Source organism: Quercus suber, unplaced genomic scaffold (assembly GCF_002906115.3).
Source record: "Quercus suber isolate HL8 unplaced genomic scaffold, Cork oak 2.0 scaffold_184, whole genome shotgun sequence".
NCBI lineage: Eukaryota > Viridiplantae > Streptophyta > Magnoliopsida > Fagales > Fagaceae > Quercus > Quercus suber.
In genome coordinates, this window is record NW_027069642.1 from 537,730 (window position 1) to 556,131 (window position 18,402).

Below are 18,402 nucleotides of genomic sequence, written 5' to 3' on the forward strand. Positions count from 1 at the left end.
GGGGGGGGGGGGGGGGGGGGGGGGGGGGGGGGGGGGGGGGGGGGGGGGGGGGGGGGGGGGGGGGGGGGGGGGGGGGGGGGGGGGGGGGGGGGGGGGGGGGGGGGGGGGGGGGGGGGGGGGGGGGGGGGGGGGGGGGGGGGGGGGGGGATATGCCCCCCAGCATATAGGTTTTTGAGCATGCGGTGCATTAATATTTAGATGCAAAACATTGCCTAGGAACCAACAGTATAAACAGCAGAATACAAAATTAAACCAAAAAAAAGTAAATCTCACAGTCTCTATCACTATTATATTATATAAAATAAAAACAAGAGCAAAATATATCTCAGTCCCAGAAGGAGACAATGCAGGAAAGACTACAATGGGTTATGGAAGCTGGTTCTCAAAATTGAAGTCTAGGCCATGCATACTTCCCAAAAAGTTTATCAAAATTGAGATATCATAAAAAATCTAAAACATAAAAAATGCAATGGATTAAAGAAAACCTAGGCATGGAAGAGCAATACTCACCACAGTGGAAATGTCAAGCAATCGTGTTCTAGCAAAGAGAGAGAGGCAAAGCAACAAATCAGACAGAGAATGAAAAGATAGGAGGGTGAATGTGTAAGATGAAAAAGTTATACTTTGGATAGTCAGAGAGTATTAAATGGGGCATCATTGTCACTTTTGTTAAAAAAAAAAAAAAAAAAAAAAAGATAACTATCCTAGTCTTGGGAATGTGAATGCCCACATTTTTTCAAGTAAATCCATATTCCAATAGAAGTGGGGTTTTATGGGGATCCAAATTCCCTTGAGCTATTTGCAATCCAATAAGGAATCTTGAAAGATGACCCAAACCAAATGCCTTATATGTATTTCTAGATATGGGAGGCAAGGATGTTATCTTGCCTAAAATGGAAACAAAATCTGCTTGTTATGAAACAAGAAGCACTCTACAACAAAAGTGTATTCTTCCTTATATTCATGAACATTACAAACTAAATATCGAAGTCTTATGTGCATTAGTAGGTGCTGTATACATTTGCTAGCAAACATATCCATGACACCAAAAACAGAAATGATTAAAAATTTAGCAAAATGACTAAATGAAATTTGTTTACACCAATGATGGATTGTTCAAACAGATGACAAAGAAAAGTTTTGAACACTAACAAAAAATAAAAATAAATATCACTAGAATTTAGTTTAGTCTAACCAAGAGCTAAAGTAAATGGACATACCTTGAAATCATGACTATCATCCAGCTCATCAAATATCAACTCAAATTCTTCTCTTGATATTTCTGGCAAAGTCCTACAAGAAAAATATATAAGACATCCTTCAAGATTCACAAAATCAACATCACAAGTGACGTGGCACAAACCAGAACAATGCAACAACAAAAGTAAATAACTAGAAACATAAAGATAGGGAAACTATGAGTCAGCACCTAAACTTTCTAGTAATCAACACCTAGCATAAGAAAACTTCTAGGAGTCAGCACTTAGGGTTGGCTAGAGTCGGCACTAGACCATTGGGATGATTTCAACTGAAATTTTGTTCATCAAAATAATCCTCCTCAAAAAGATTCCAACACCTTGTTATATAGACTACTAAAGTCTAAGTAGCATAGATAACCTTGATTGACTTATTACAAAAATACCCTAGACTAAATAAAAATACTAACAAACCTAATTCAATATTAGGGCCTAAAATAAAATTCAATTGACTCCAATAAGAAATAAAACTAAATTAAAATAAATCTTTGCTTGTGCTTCCCGCATCAACAAGCTAGCAGCACAATTAATGAAACCAATGATAAATACAAGAACCTTGATTTTATACAAAAAGCTGATCTCTTGAGGAAAGAACCAATGCAACAACATTTGAATTTTGCAATTCGCAAGTTAATAGTTTCTTTGTTAGATCATAGATCCAACGTTGAAAAACGGATTAAAATGATGAGTAGTTCTTTTTTAGATAATTGTTTGCAAAGGGTGGCGCATAGTCTTATTTCAAATTCACAAAACGCCTTTGTTTAAGGTAGGCAGATTTTGGATTTTGTTTTAATTGCTTTTAAATGTATTGACAGTAGGTTGAAGTCAGGGGTGCCGAGGGTTATTTGCAAGTTGGATATTGAGAAAGCCTATGATCATGTGAATTGGAATTTTCTTATGTATTTACTTAGGTGGTGTGGCTTCTCAGAAAAATGAAGGTGGATTTTGAGGTGTATATCAACTATCAAATTTTCTATTCTGCTAAATGGTACCCCGGTTGATATCTTTGGAAGCACTAGGGGTGTTTGTCCAGGGGACCCACTATCTCCACTCTTTTTTGATATAGTTATAGAGGCTTTGAGTCGTATGTTGGATACAGTTGCTATTTTGGGACAGTTTTCGGGCTTCTTAGTAGGTAATGCAGCTCGTACATTGCTTACAGTGTCCCATCTTTTATTTGTAGATGATACACTTATTTTTTATGATGCTAATTCACATTATTTATCTGCTTTGCGTGGGATTCTTGCTAGATTTGTAGTGGTGTCAAGGCTAAAAATTAATTTGTTGAAATTAGAATTGGTACCAATTGGTATCATGCCTAATATGGAGGATTTAGTAGAGATTTTGAGCTGTAGGCAGTCTTCTCTTCTCTTGAAATACTTGGGCTGTAGGTAGCTTACCTACTTATTTTCTTTCTCTCTTTTCTGTTCCAGTAAAGGTGGCTAATCGTATGGAGAAACTACAAAGAGACTTTCTTTGGAGTGGTATTGATGCTCCTAAGATTTCTTTGGTGGAATGGGCTAAGGTTTGCATGCCAATACAGAATGGAGGTTTAGGGATTCGATGGCTGAGATGATTTAATTCTACTTTGTTAGGCAAATGATTATAGAGATATGGAACAGAGAGAGATACCCTTTGGAGGAAGGTTATTGAGGCAAAATATGGGGATGGAGGGGGTGGATGGTGCACCAAACTGGTGACAGAGACTTACGGTGTTAGTTTGTGGAAATCCATTAGAAGTGGTTGGCTGGACTTTTCTAAATTCCTTCAGTTTGATGTGAGTGATGGTACTAAAGTAAAGTTTTGGGAAGATGAATGGTGTAGGGATTGTTCTCTTAGAGTCTGTTTGGTTGGAGGAGTGGAAAAGTGGAAGGATAGAAAATAGTGGAAGGATGGAAAAGTGGGAGTATAAAAAATATTTTATTTTCTCTCTTATTTGTTTGGTTGGGAGTGGAGAAGTGGAAAGATGAAAAAAATGATTTTGAATAAATTTACTCATATACCCTTATTAAAGAATGGTGTCCAATTAAAACAAAAAAGTGACAAATAACTACAAAAAAAGAGCAATCATCCAAATTATTAAAAAAAATAAAAATCGTGTCCCCAAAAAAAAAAAATCACATCCAGTTAAAAAAAAAGAAAAGAACATCTATCATGCCCAAGCCCTAGAAAATCAAAAGAAAGAAGGCACGCCTAGGCCTGAAAAATTAAACGAAAAGGAAGGGAAAAAAAAAAAAAAAAAGCCAAAGGCAACGTTACTAAGAAGAAAAAATAAAAAAATAAAGGCAACTTAAAAATGCACATGGATATTTTTTTTCAATCAAGAAAAAATTTATCCTCACTCAGTTCTCTCTCTATTTTAGAGAGAAAATATTTTGGTGGGTCCGGGGAGAAAATACCTGGGCTCCACCATTTATTTTCCTTCCTCCCCATCTAACCAAACACACTACAAAAAAGTTTTCCCTCCTATTTTTTCTCCAAAGTTTTCCATCCACCCTGTTTCACTTCTAAACAAACACACCCTTAAGGTAGCATTTCCAAAATTGTATAGTATTAATCGGAATAAGGAGTCTTTAGTGTTAGATGTTATGCAGTTCTCTAATGGGCAGCTGTATTGGGACATTCGGTTTTGTCGTCTTCCACAGGATTGGGAGGAAGCATTGGTCAATTTGTTTTGGGATGTGCTTTATTCCACGAATGTGCGAGGTGGTCATGTTGACAAACTATGCTGGAAGCCAACATTAAGTAGAGGTTCTGAGGTTTGAGATTTCTATCACTCATTATCTCCTTCTTTTGTTATCGATTTCCCTTGGAAAATGATGTGGAAATCGAAGATTCCTCCTAGAGTAGCGTTCTTTTCTTGGACTGCTGCCTTAGGTAAGATCTTAATTATGGATAATCTTTGGAAGAGGCATATTGTAGTGATAGAGTGGTGTTTTATGTGTAAAAGGTGAGGGGAATCAATGGATCGCCTTCTCCTTCATTGTCCTATAGCTTATGAGTTGTGGTCCATGGTTTTTTTGTTTGTTTGGTATTCATTGGGTTATGCCATATAAAGTTAGTGAGTTGCTAGCTTTTTGGCAAGCAAGTTTGGTAGGCATCGAAATATAGATTTATGGAGGTCTGTACCGCATTGCTTGTTTTGGTGCTTATGGTGGGAGTAGAATGCCAGATGCTTTGAGGATTGTGAACGGTCTATTCTTGATATTAAATCTCTCTTTTTCTGTACCCTCCTTGACTGGAGTGTAGTTTTGCCTTTTTATTCTTGTTCTTCTCTCTCCGATCTTATAGATCGTTGTAATCTAGGCTCTTGATTTGTGCCACTCTAGTACACTTCCAGTGTACTTGGTCGGTTTTTTTAATAAAATTTTGTACATTACTTATCAATAAAAAGAAAAAGAAAAGGCACTTTGTGTTCACGATGATGAACACAGTGTTTAAAACAATTACAAGCAAATCAAATAAAAATTATAGCAAAATATTGGAAATAAAAAAATGGAAGTACAATGCGTAAAACCCCAAACCCGAGACCAATCAAACAAAATCTGGATTAGCAAGGACTACAAATGATCTATAGAGCTCACAGCAACCTCAAAAGTGGGGCTGTTACACTCCCATCAAACTAACCACATCAAACATGCTAGTACCAAATTCCAAACATTTGAGGAATGCTTCCCCAACCAATTTTGCCACCTAAGCAGAAAAGATGCTACCTTTTCTTGCATCACCCACTGAATCCCAAACATCAGGAAAACTTCACTCCACAACACATGAGAAAACTCGTAATGAAGCAAAAGATGCTCCGCAATTTCCCCACAGCATCGACAGTCGACACATGCAACACCAATTAACCAGGGGAAGTCCCCTCTTAATAAGGTTATCAATTGTAAGAATATGGAGCTGCTGCCCATAAAAAAGAACAACACCCTTTTAGGGCCCTTTACACTCCAAATGTTCTTCCATGGGAAAGAAGCAATAAGGCAGCCAAAAATATAGTTATAATAGGAACGTACGTAAAAATAACCACTACTGGTCAAACTCCAAATCAACCTATCATCTTCTTCCCCCCTAGGAAACTTAGAATAAAGAAGCTGAAAAAAGGAAAACACATCCTCCAATTTCCAATAGTGAAAAGATCTATAAAACTGTAAACTCTAGCTACTACCAAGGATGCACCTGCACCGATACAGGTACGCAGTACAGCGACATGGCAATTTTAAAAAAATTAGAATACGGGTGTGGCAAGGATACGTATATAATTAATTAATTAATTATATATATATGTATATAATTTCAAAGTTGACAAAATTAGTTTTATAACAAAAATATTATTTTTTTTTAAATAATTGTTAGAAAAATCTATTGTAAGTATATTAAAGCCTAGCCAATATATATATACATATATCTATTGTCTACCTAAATAATGAAAAAAATAATAATAATAAGTTAAAACTCATAAAATAAAATTTTAAAAAGAAGTTGGACTAACCTAAGCACACGCGTACAAAATAAAAGGGAAAAAGGGGGAAATCATTAACCTATGTGACAAAACAAAAGGGCGAAATGGGAAATCACCAAATGAAGAAGATTTGGGTTAGTTAGGTTGCGTTTGGCTTTGCATTTTTTGGTACTATTCATGGGTCCCACTATACTATTTCAGGTACCTTTTAGCTTTATCTACGATACTTTCAACAAAAAATTCTTAGTTTCAGCTAAATAAGCTATTTCCAGACGGACTCTTAGTTTTTTTTTTTGGCATGAGGTGTGTCCCAGCAGTGTCTTTGCCATGTCCTGGAAGTGTCAGGTCGTGTTTGATTTAAAAAATAATAATAATAATAATAATAATAATAATAATAATAATAAAAAGGGAAGGACACATGCAATTGTGTCCCAAGTGTACGCCGTGTCTTGTAGGTATACAACACGGGCACATCAAGCATATTGCCATGACCGTGCTTTCTAGGCTACTACTCTCCCTGTCTGGAGAAGAAATTAGCACATCACAAATCAAAGCCTCCATAGAAACAGAGCACACAAACAGATCAGGGTAAAGATCCTTTGGAGGAAGTGCAGACTCCCCAAGGATCATACCAAAACCAAATATGATTGCCATCTCCCACCTCTTAAACTGCAGGTGTGAAGAAGCCCTCCCCACCTGCTCTAATACTTCTCCACAACCCACAACCATCAGTCTCTATATCAACTCTAGTACACCAACCCCCTTTGTCTTAACCATATTTGGATGCAATTACCTGACACAACAAATGGTTGACTTCATTCGTGACGCACCATAACCATTTTCCTAGTAACGCTTTATTAAAAACCCCAATCCTCTGAATCCCCAAGCTCAATAGGAGAGAAAATCTTGCTCCAAGCCACTAATGAGTGTTTGAATTCTTCCTCTGACACCCCCCACAAGAAATCCCTCTAAATCCTCTCTAATCTATCAGCCACAAATTTAGGAACAGTGAACAAGGATAGATAATAGGTCAGAAAGCTCAAAAAAGTACTTTTAAACAAAGTTAGTCTATGACCCTCAACAAATATAAATATTTCCAACCAGAAAGTTTCCTCTCAATTTTCTCTATAATAGGATTCCTGATGAGTAGTTCATTGGAGCTTCTTAAAGCTCCCTGTTCGCTCATAGGGATGTCAAGGCTAAAAAGCAACAGCTAGTGGTTGTGGGATGTCTTGCCTTCAAGCTGCCTCCTAGATCCATTCTCAATTCTAGGGTGGTATATCATTGTCTGTCTCATTTTTACAGTTAAACTTCATTTATTAGAATAAAAGGTTCAAAAAACGATTCAATAAATGGTTCAAACATAAACTATCCTTACACTTTAAGTGGCTTAAAAAAATGTTTCCATAATGGGACAACAGAAGGTCAAGAGGCTGTTCAGATATTATTTATTTAAGAGTTTTGATAAGGGTTTTGGATCTATGTTAGATGAGAGAATAGGCAGATGTAGAATAAAGATTTAAGAAAACAATTAAAGCTTTGACTACAATTTTCCTTGTGCATTTTTACTTTCAAAATCAGCAATACACACACAATGAAGGTAATGATAATACCAATCATATAAATTGACAAGAAATAAGGACATTAATTTCAATTTCGTCTTTTCAGAGGAATCAGGAAATTGTAATTGGATAACTAAGAGTAGTTACAAAGGCACAATTGCACAAGAATCTCCAATCTCAATACGCACAAGAATTTGATGAGAGTTTCTCAAAATAACAACAACTGAGCGCTTCCCACTCATGGATAAGTTACTTTGAACTACAAGTGTATGATCTTGTATTCCACCCCCCACCCCCCACCCCCACCATTAAAACACTGGAAAGCAACTCATAAAAGATCTCAAATGGCATCTCCTTCCCCTTAGGGTGGAGAGTGGAATCACAAATTCAATCCCATGTGTTTGCATGAGTTGTGTTCACCTACAAGTTCATTTATGGAAAATCAAAAAAGCCTCTTCTTGAGTTAGTAATATTTTTCAAGATCATTTCCCTCAATAAAAAAACCACAACCTATCATTGTAATTTGAAAAACTATAGACTGAAAAATCTACACAATCACATGAGATTCTTCATGTGCCCTAGTATGACCCTATTGTCCTTTCTCTTGCAACTTACCAAGGACAATATAGTAGATTCCAAAGAACTTATTGTTCCTACCTGCAGCACCTTTAAAAAACATTGAATTAACATACTATATATTTTCCTGCCCACAGCCAGACTTTTTAGGTTATCTACTTTCTATTGGCATGCATTGTTCACACATCCCTCTAGTAGAAGATGAAAGAAAGAAGTTCCGAGCAGAAGAGATACAACACAAAGTGGAAAAATATTATCAAAAAGTCAAAACCAGACAATTGTATAAAATTCCATTGCCCCATGTTTTTTAGGGTGTCATTGTATCCTGAAACTTTTTTATTTATTTATTTAAGAGGGGAGGCTATTTTGCTTAGGGCCATGTTCAGTGACACAGGACCCTTCCATTTCTTCCTATTAACCAACAGAATTTCAAAAAACATTCAACAATGTACGATAAAAGAAAATAACTATGAAAGCATGTTAAAGATAGTGGTGCCATTAATACCTGTAGTTATTCAGTTCCTCAAATAGTTTAATGCATTGCTCTTTATCAAGAAATCCATGATTCTGTTAAAGCACAAAAAAGGGGCCAATAAATAAATAAATATGTATGTCAACAATAACAAATGCAACTATATTTAAATGTAAAAGAAACTAACTAAAATCATTATAATAAAAAAATAAATAAAAAAAGAAGTCATGATGCCATAAAACAAGGATGACAGCACAAGGGCTGTATTTTGAAAAATAAAAACGGGGGGCGGGTGGGGGTGTTATAATTTATTCGATATAAATATGAACTCATGCATACTATAAATTCAGGGAGCACCAGTATGTTAATGTCTATTGATATGTCAATGGATTCAACAGGTGTTATCAATTGTCTTTTATACAACACAAACTTGTTAGATAAACAATGTCATTCAATAAACTCCATGAAACCTTTTCCTAAGCTCCATCAACTACAGCCACAAACAATGCTCAAAATAAACTCTTAATTTAAAAGTTGTAATTGAGATTGGCATGCCTCTCCTACCATTTATTTCTGGCTAGGAAACAGACTGTTGTGACACTTTCGAAATAAATGTCTTTCAAACACCTTTAGCATTGTCACTTCATGAAAATCAACACTTGTCAAAGAAAATAGAATATCCAATTCCAAGGCATGAAATCTCACCAATTTTTTCTCCTTCTGTTTTAACTAAAGTTTTCTAAAACACCATCCCAAAGTTTCATCATCAAGTGACTGGGCACTCTGTACCATTCATTTAGCTTTCATAAGCATTTAGGATCTTACATTCAACTCAACTCACCTAAAAAGACTACCAAGGTAATCATCAGCTCTAACTAGAGCCACATCCTCTATCACATTCTTGGAAATCATATTTTAGCACGGCCTCTTGAATCAATCCATCTCCTCTTGGGCCTTCCTCTTGCCCTTTTGCTCCCTTCAATTTTGAAACTCACTCTATACCACGGCATTCATTATTTGTCATTGCACATGATAAAAAGAGTTACCTTATCCTTAAATCTAAATGTTATACCAGTGAAGCATAGGGTGCTTTGAACTTTGAACTCCTAACCTCAAATGTTGAGGTACTTCTATAAGCACCAAGGATAACACGAGGCTATTGGGGGCTCAAATAAAATTTTTTCAAAAAATTATATATATATATATATATAAGTAATAGAAATTCATTAAAAAAGCACTATCCTATTACACGGATGTATACAAAAGAATGGCAGAAAAACAAGAAGAAACAGGGCATTTAAAATATTAAAAAAAAAAAAAAAGGACCTGTCATCGAAATATACCACATTAGGCAAGAAGGACCTGTCACCCAAACTTCCCCACTCACAATTATTTTATTTTATTTATTTTTTATATAAGTAATAATACTTCATTGAAAATAAAATGAAAGAATACAATAAACCCACATACATAGACGCATAGCAAAAAGTCAATCAAAAAGATGCATGAAAAGTACAACTATCAAGTAAATCAGACAAAGAAGAAAAGTATAAACACTTGAAGCAATTATTCCTCAAAAAAAAGTTTTGAGGAAAAAAAGCTTCAAGTCAGGAATCAATCTCTCACTCCCTTCAAAAGTCTGAGCATTCCTCTCCCGCCAAATACAAACATGAGGCAATAAAGGATCATGTTTCAAATCACTGCTTTGCTGTGCTTGCTAAACTTGCTAGGCCAACTGGCTAGGAGCTCCACAACACCTCTTGGCATGACCTATTTAATCTCAAATAGTGAAAACACCATATTCCTCATCTCTCTAGCAACAAGGCAATGCAGAAGTAAATGATAAGTAGTTTCCCCATCCCTCTTATACACATACAACACCAATCAATCTCAACTATCCAATGCCACCGCAAGTTATCAATAGTTAAGATTTTCCCCAATGCTGCTTCCCAAAGGAAGAAACTGACATTTGTTAGCACTTTAGGTTTCCATAGATTCTTCCATGGAAAAGACCGTTGAGCTATAGAGTGTAACACCTTATAGGATCTAATATCAAAAAACCTCCAGTGAAAGGATTCTAGCATTAGCTCATCCACTCCATCTCGTCTCAATAATCCAGAATATTCCATATTCGTACAGGATTTAGAGTAGGAAGGTTGGATAAAGTGCCCTTTATCAAAGTAAGTCACCCCCCTTAAAAAGTTACATTCCTTTCCAAACTAGCCAAACACCTCTCCATTACGCTATTCCACAGTTTTTTCTTTGAAAGGGGAACCTAAGGAAGACCCAAATATGTAATGGGAATTTAAGCTACCTTGCATCTCAAAATACTAGTCAAAGCTTCAATATCCGACACATCTCCAACAGGAACCAATTCGGATTTCCCCAATTTTATCTTCAATTCAGATATAACTTGAAACTAAACAAAAATTGCTTTCAAGTGCCACAATTGCTCTGAATGAGCCCCAAAAAAGATCAAAGTATCATCCGGAAACAAAAGATATGAGATCATTAATTGATTAGCAAAAAGGTCACCAACTGAAAACCCTGATAAGTAATTGCTTCCCCTTGCTCTCTCCAACAATCTACTAAGCACCTCCATCACAATGATGAACAAAAAAGGGGATAAAGGTACTCCCTGTCTCAGCCTGTGAGCTTTGAACAAAGCCACTTGGAATTCCATTCAAAAGCATTGAAAAAAAAAACTATGGAAAAATCCACTTCCTCCACCTAGAATCAAACTCACGTCGCTGAAGCATATACAAGAGGAAATTCCAATGCACATGTTTGTAGGCTTTCTCCAAATCTATCATGCACAAAACCCCTGGTATGCTGTACCTTATGTGACCATCTAAACATTCGTTGGTAATCAATAGAGAGTCCAGAATTTGTCTTCCTTTTACAATGGCATTTTGGGGTTCTGACACCCTCTTGTCTAGGACCATTTTCAACCTATTCAAGCAAGGATCTTATAAACCCTAGTAATCAAACTGATAGATTGGAAATCCTTAATCTCCACCTGTGATTAATTACTTTTGTTCTACATGTGCAAGGCCTACTCACTCCTTCACTACCGTCAGGCAATAATTCATGCAAAGAAGGGCGTTTGTGTTAATGTGTCTGACCATCCATGAGCTCAAATTAAATTTTTGGTCTGCTTCCAATTTTCCACAACACTCCTTAACATTATATAAATTATATATAATCCAAGCCCTTGAACATTATGACTCCAATGATGTTATTTCAAAGAAGACATAAGACGAATATTATTTTCTTTTGTATTTAAGTAAGAATATATCTCCCTCTAGTCTGGAAGCAAAAATTCCTTTTAAGATTTAGAGAGTACTACTTATCAAAAAGGTATAAAGAGTATAAAGAGTACCATCTAAATAGGATTGTCTCAAAGTCAAAGACAAAGTACAGAGATGAAAATTTTAATTAAAGACATAAGCAAGACATATCATTCAAAAGAAGCAGATCAAGAAAATTGGAAAATCTTGTTGCCGAGGCATGCTTAGAGAAGATTTAGCCGGTAGAGACAATTGTTCTTACATTTTTATCTATGAGATTAAAAGCTTTCTGCAAGATTCGTCTCCTTGTAGAGTCCATCACAGAAACTTGTTTTGCAAGCTACAACAAATAAGAGATGTGAATGTATGCATTTGTATCCTTTCTTGAGGAAACAAGAAGAAACTAAACATAGCTGTTTCTTGAACATTAAGTAGCAAAAAATATACCAGCAGCTGAAATGAATAGATGAACACAGATACAATAGCTGTGTCTTATTGTCCATGCTTAGAGGCAGCTTAAGAAGATGAAATAAACCATACCTGATCTTTAAAGCTGTCATATACAACAGCAAGAATCAAGTTGGTGACGAAGTAAACCCCCAATAGGACATAAAGAACAAAAAACAGACAAAACCAACGCGAAGCCCTTCAAGACAATATAAATTGATGATACATTAGATCAAGGTTTATATGTCATCAACAGAAATTTCAAGACTTCAAAATAGAGAAATACCATGGAGATGTGACATGGTTCCAACAAGTCCCCAGGAAATTACACAAATGTGGAAATAGAATAAGTAAAAGCAATAATAAAACTTCAGGAAATGCTAGGGCGCAAAAGGGTGGGCAAGTTACAGAAAGCCTTCTGATGTTTTGAAGAGTAACAATGGCACATTTTACCATAATAAGACAGGACTTCCCTCAAGGTTTTGAAACAAATTCTGATACCCTCCAAGTTGTTGACCTACACTGACCACCCCCACTGCTAACTTTTCTCATCTTAAATATGCACTAGTCATTCTACTCCTAGCCATAGTTAATGAATTATGAAACTATAAATGGCAAAAAATAGACAAACAATTTCAGTGCAAGGCAAGTATATGGAATTTCCCCTAAGAAGGGTATAATCCTAGATTTAAAAAGTCCAAAAAAGCATAAAAAGGATACCACATAAGGCAAACAGCCAATCAAACAAATTTTAAGTTTATACTAGGGAGGGGGAGCTTATATTGAGATAGCTAGATACTCTCAAAAGTTCGGCTATTTCCTTCCTACTAGAAACCCTACAAACAATATGGAAATAGCTTTCCAAGGGGTAGGACTTTAAAACACCCTTTATTACATGAACAAATAAAGCTTAATGTAAAAATTAGTAAATGCAATCCATAAGGAGATTTGACCTTCAAGATGGAAATTATATTCTCAAACTCCAAAAAAGCGAGAAGTTATTACAATTTACATAGTTTCTCTGATACCATGTAGTTGGCAATGGTTGATTGTGGGTAATACCATGAAAACCAAGATGTCAAGCTTAGGTTTAAAAATTAATAAACCCTAATACACATGTATCATTTATAGGGTTAACTCCACAATAGAAGATGACTCAATCACCCATCCAACTTAAACAATATTACTCATAACAATTTACTTATCAAAAAATAAAATATAAAATATAAAATATATATATTACACATAACAAGTGTCATATTCTGATTTTGTTTCAGCACTCCAATATTTGGAATTCTATATTAAAAATACTATTCCCTACCAAATCACTCAATTTCGTACTAGTGGAGCAACCTCAAGATGACCACTACAGTAACATTAGTAATAAAAAACCATAAACACCTACAAGATTTGAACCAGTTCAAGATTAGATAACTTTAAAAGACTAAATTCTTCAAGGAAAAACTGCTGGTGGTATCCTAAAATCTAATCTTTTGGCAGCTTTTTGGGTTTCTCTTATGTTTCTTTTTAGATTCTATACCATAACATTCATGTCGATGCTTAGGCACATCATTTAATTTTCAAATGATAATCACATGAAGAACACAATAAATGAAAAGATAAAGAATCGTGTAGTACTAAGGCTGCGTAAGTTTCTTCAATTGGAAAATGCTCTACATTCATTTAGTACAACGAATGAAAATTCTTAAAGTAAATACACACATGAATTCAGATAAACGGAAAATACATGACACAGGCAGCAACAAATTCTGGAAAATCCAAGTTCAGAGACCAAAGCAATTCAGATAGTTGGTTTACATTCAACACACAACCATCTTTAGAATTTCCTAGTTTGTAATTGTGTCTAAGGATCTTAGCTTATGTTTCCTTGAGGATTATAAACTGGGTCCAAAGTTGTTGGAATGGGTTGTAACAACGGACATGATTCTTATTCTAACGCTGTGATTCCTATTTGGTTCAGTTTCCAGCTTAGTTTACAGATTTTTTCCCTTTATTATTTAGGAATGTCATTATTTTATGAATTGATGACAATACTAAAGATTTTATCCGCTGTCAACTATTCTGGCAGCTATTGATAGCAAAAGATCCTCATAGGCCAAAAATGTATTGACCCCTTAGGTAAATTAACCAATTAATTAGGCAAGTAAATTAATTAAGCCAATTTAACATGCAATACGCGTGGTAGCACAAATAAATTACCAAATAGTTAAATGCAGCAGAAATTAAATTTAACACTGGTGATTTGTTTATGAATAAGGAAAACTACTGAAACAAAATCTCACTAGGTGAATTTAAGGTCACCACTCCCAAGAATCCACTATTACCAAAACAAGAAGTTACAAGTAAAGGAATCTCAGTACTTTATATTAACCTACAGTTGAACTCTTACCCCAATACACAATTGGACTTGTAATGTAGTAACAATCTCTCCTTTCAATACACAGCACTCAGTACGTGACTAATCAATTGATGCACGGATCCAAATATATGACTAACACATCAACTTGAGAAAGATGTTGGCTACAAAGTTCTTCAATTCATCTATACGATAAAAATCCAGAAGCTCCTTGGTTACAAAACCCTTGGCGCACAAACGCAGTAGCTTCTTCCAGATAAAGATGAACTATGGCAAATTGTCTTCGATTACCATTTGAGTAAATAATCACTTTGCATCAAGTTGCATCATCTTTGAGGGCTCTTAAAATAATTCTTTTATATATCTAGGGTTGTGAAAAAAGAAACCTTATACAAATAGCTTGGATATGCATGTAAAATAGATCTGAAAATCTAAATTTCGTAATTCTTGATAGATACAGCTGTTGAGTTATCTATTGAGTTTCAAATATTAAACCTCGATAGATACATCTGTCGAGATATCTGTCGAGTTTTAATGAACAGCACTTCTTCACTTGCTTCTTGGACAGATTTGCATGGCTTCAATACTTGGACTTAAACTCTTGTTCCCTAAATTAGTAAACACATCCTAGATCTACCAAATTACAAGTAAAGTGCGTTTTGTCAAAAAATTAGCCAATTATATATGACATATGTTCTTAACATGTTCCACATATTTCCTAATAGATCCTGCAATAATAAATCAACCAGTTGTGCCATCACGAACAGAGTGTGCCACATGGAAGACCCATGTACAATTAGATTGGACAACAATTTTTTTTTTATCTCAATTTTTTTTAAAATGACATATCAAAGAAGGGATTAACAGCTTCAAAATGATGCATTATTTTCATGCAAAGAACAACAACAATTGGACATGTTCCAGTTCAGTAATAGCAACCCAGAAATTGAACAACGCTGCAAAAATCTAAAAGGAAAAAGGTATCTAAATCACTCCTACTTACTTGTACGCTGGAATCCAAACATCTGGATTGTTGGATGTGGTGAACAAAACAAACATCTGATACAATGTGGTGCCATACGAAGTAAATACTATTTTCCCTTGTTGGGTATCTTCAAACATGACATAGGCTAACCAACTAGAAAACAGAAGAAATAAAAGCCCTAAAGCCTGCAATTCAAGAAAAGCAGTCAGCAGTAAGCATGAAAACTAAAAGCATTAAGCAGTATGTACTTTCACAACTAAACAATGGATTAAAATGGAACAGATGCAAATGAGAGTGAACGATCCTCCAGTCACAAGCAAAAAGTAAATTTTCTTGTAAGAAATTTTATTAGAGAGAGAAAACCTTCAAGTACAGATGAAATAGACAAGATTCCACAAAAAAATTACATTGTAAGACTAACGACATCTATAAAATCTACGAAAGGAACAGAGTCCTGCCAATAGCAATTGACCACTCATACAGTCAAACTGATGTAGTCAAATTTGACACCATTGAATTTATGATTATTTATCTCTACAAATTGTTTATAAACTAGAAAAAATTGTAAACTCAACAACAGTAAAGATAATGTACAACAATAAGATAGTAAAGATACCAAGACATTTAAGTAGGTGCCAAGTATTCCAGCCAAGATGAAGATGGTCGCTCGTAATTCCCTACGAACAAAAAAGAATGAGAAAACATCAAATTAATTTAACATAACATAAGTTGTTTAGTAATTTTTTGAATATATATATATATATATATATTTCTTACTTATAAAAAAAACAGTTAAAGTAAAGTATAAAGATATGCACATAAGTTGTTTAGTAATTTTTTGAATATATATATATATATATATATATATTTCTTACTTATAAAAAAAACAGTTAAAGTAAAGTATAAGATATGCATGCACATCGTGACATGTGACATGTAACATGTATAGCTATCAACAATGATTATGCAAGTTCTGATCCCAAAAATTTGATGTCGTCAATGGTTTACAGCTGCATTTAATTAATATTCTGGCCTTCAAACCATCAAGACTTAATTTATGGCCTCTGAGTATGTATCACAGGTCCCACTTCTTTTAATCAGGGAGTTCTCTGTATTAAAGGTTTTTTTTTACCCTTCACTGTCAGCATTGAGTGCATATCTCAAACTGAAAAAGTCTTATACCTATTGGTAAGGTTCAAGTATGGGGCATGATATTGCCATAATGATTCAGGGAAAATTTGCCGGTTCATTCCACCCTAACAAGATACTTATTTGCACTGGATTTATTATTTTTTTATTTTTTTTATTTTGGGGTAGAGCTTTGCACTGAATTGATTATAACTGAAACCTTTATTCATTAGTACCAAAGAAACAACCTGCCTTAAAGCAAAGATACAGAACTAAAACAATCAGCAAATTCCATTTCACAGATTTTTCAGTTCAACAGAATAATGTGTTCAAAGTACAATTTCAAAAATTTTATCATCTCAGCTCTAAAGATATTATCAATAATTTCTTGTGTATTTGGATGGTTGTGTCTGCCCTTCAGGTTTCACCTAGCAGTCTTTTATTGATTATCAACTCACATGCATATATGTCCTAAGCAAAGATGGTCTTCAAATAAAACAACTTTAAACAATTCCAAATCTTGCTCCATATAGGAATAACCCTTATTCCGTAGTCCATTTTTCATTTAACTACTCTTATGTCTTCTTGATTATAACTCCATTCAGTTGAAGACTAGCGATGAATTTTTTTTTCTTATAAGCGGTAAAAATCTTAGTAGAAATGGTAGAACAAGTACAAAATGGGGAAAACATTAAATCCTCCTCAACAAATTACAACCAAAAAAATAAAAAAGAGAGAATCACAATGGTATATACCTATGATCAGCATCCAGCCATACAAGGATAATACAAAATGAATTTTAAAGATGTTCCATTAAACTGGGAATCATGAAATGTACTGTTATTTCTCTCCCACCAAATTGTCCTCATAAGACAAAGTGAAACTACCATCCAAACCACACTTCTCAAATGGCAAAAAGATCTCTGATGAGGGAGACACAAGAAGATTATTATTTAGTATTATTTATGTTTGCAAGCCCATTGTATTTTTATGTTTTAGGTCCTATTAGTTTATTGGGCTTTTAGTTATTGGGCTTTTAGTATTTTAATTTAGAAGTAAAGTTATTTTTGTAATAAGGCAATTAGGGTTTCCTAACCAATTAGAACTAGGGTTTAGCAATCCTTTATAAGCAACTTATTGTACTCCTTGAGGAGATAGCTGATATTTTTGATGAATGAAAACAATGGCCGTTTGATCTTTCTTTAGTCTGGTGCTGACTTCAGGTCTACCCTAGGTGCTGACTCCTAGTGGTTTTCCCGCTTGGTGCTGACTCCAAGCAAGGCCTAAGTGTTGACTCCTAGGTCATATCCCTTTATTTTTCTATTATTTAGTTTTTGTTCTGGTTGTCCTGCGTCATATTTGGTATCAGAGCAAACACCGATCCGTTGAAGAATTACCGCAAGAAAGAATAAAAAAAAAAAAAAGAAGTTGCTGTCTAATAATTGTGCTACCCGTCAGAAGACTCTCATTGCAGAGATTTTTCTTTTCAGTTTTGAACCCACTCAATTGAGGAGCCAAGCCCGTGACTATCAAGTGCAGTAAGTTAACCACTGACAAGGTGAGCTATGGTAATATCTGACGCACCTTATTTTGATGGTGATGATACTTATCCACGAGATTTTGTCAACTGGATAAATGGGATGGAGCAATTCTTTGAGCAAGCAAATTGGGCAGATAATAAAAAGGTTAGGTATGCCAAGTTAAAGTTAAGAGGTCACGCACAAAGGTTTTGGGAGAAGCTTGAATATTTCCGTTATGTGGATTATGAACCTGCCATCAGTGTGTGGGAAGATATGAAAGAAAAGCTTTGTGATGAGTATTTGTCACCATACTATCGAGCTAAGTATCTA

The 18,402-nt window shown here is 35.0% G+C and overlaps 1 protein-coding gene across 1 annotated transcript in view; it reads right to left on the minus strand.

The window, feature by feature from the left end:
- Nucleotides 1–18,402, minus strand: part of LOC112018561 (two pore calcium channel protein 1A) — a 39,646-nt gene that overhangs the window by 11,152 nt on the left and 10,092 nt on the right. Inside the window, exons 5-10 of the mRNA XM_065778486.1 lie at nt 16,041–16,101; nt 15,443–15,609; nt 12,156–12,261; nt 11,878–11,955; nt 8,359–8,420; nt 1,221–1,293 (exon numbers count right to left, since the gene is read on the minus strand). Of these exons, the coding sequence (XP_065634558.1) occupies nt 1,221–1,293; nt 8,359–8,420; nt 11,878–11,955; nt 12,156–12,261; nt 15,443–15,609; nt 16,041–16,101 (547 nt within the window). The remainder of the gene's footprint in view (nt 1–1,220; nt 1,294–8,358; nt 8,421–11,877; nt 11,956–12,155; nt 12,262–15,442; nt 15,610–16,040; nt 16,102–18,402) is intronic.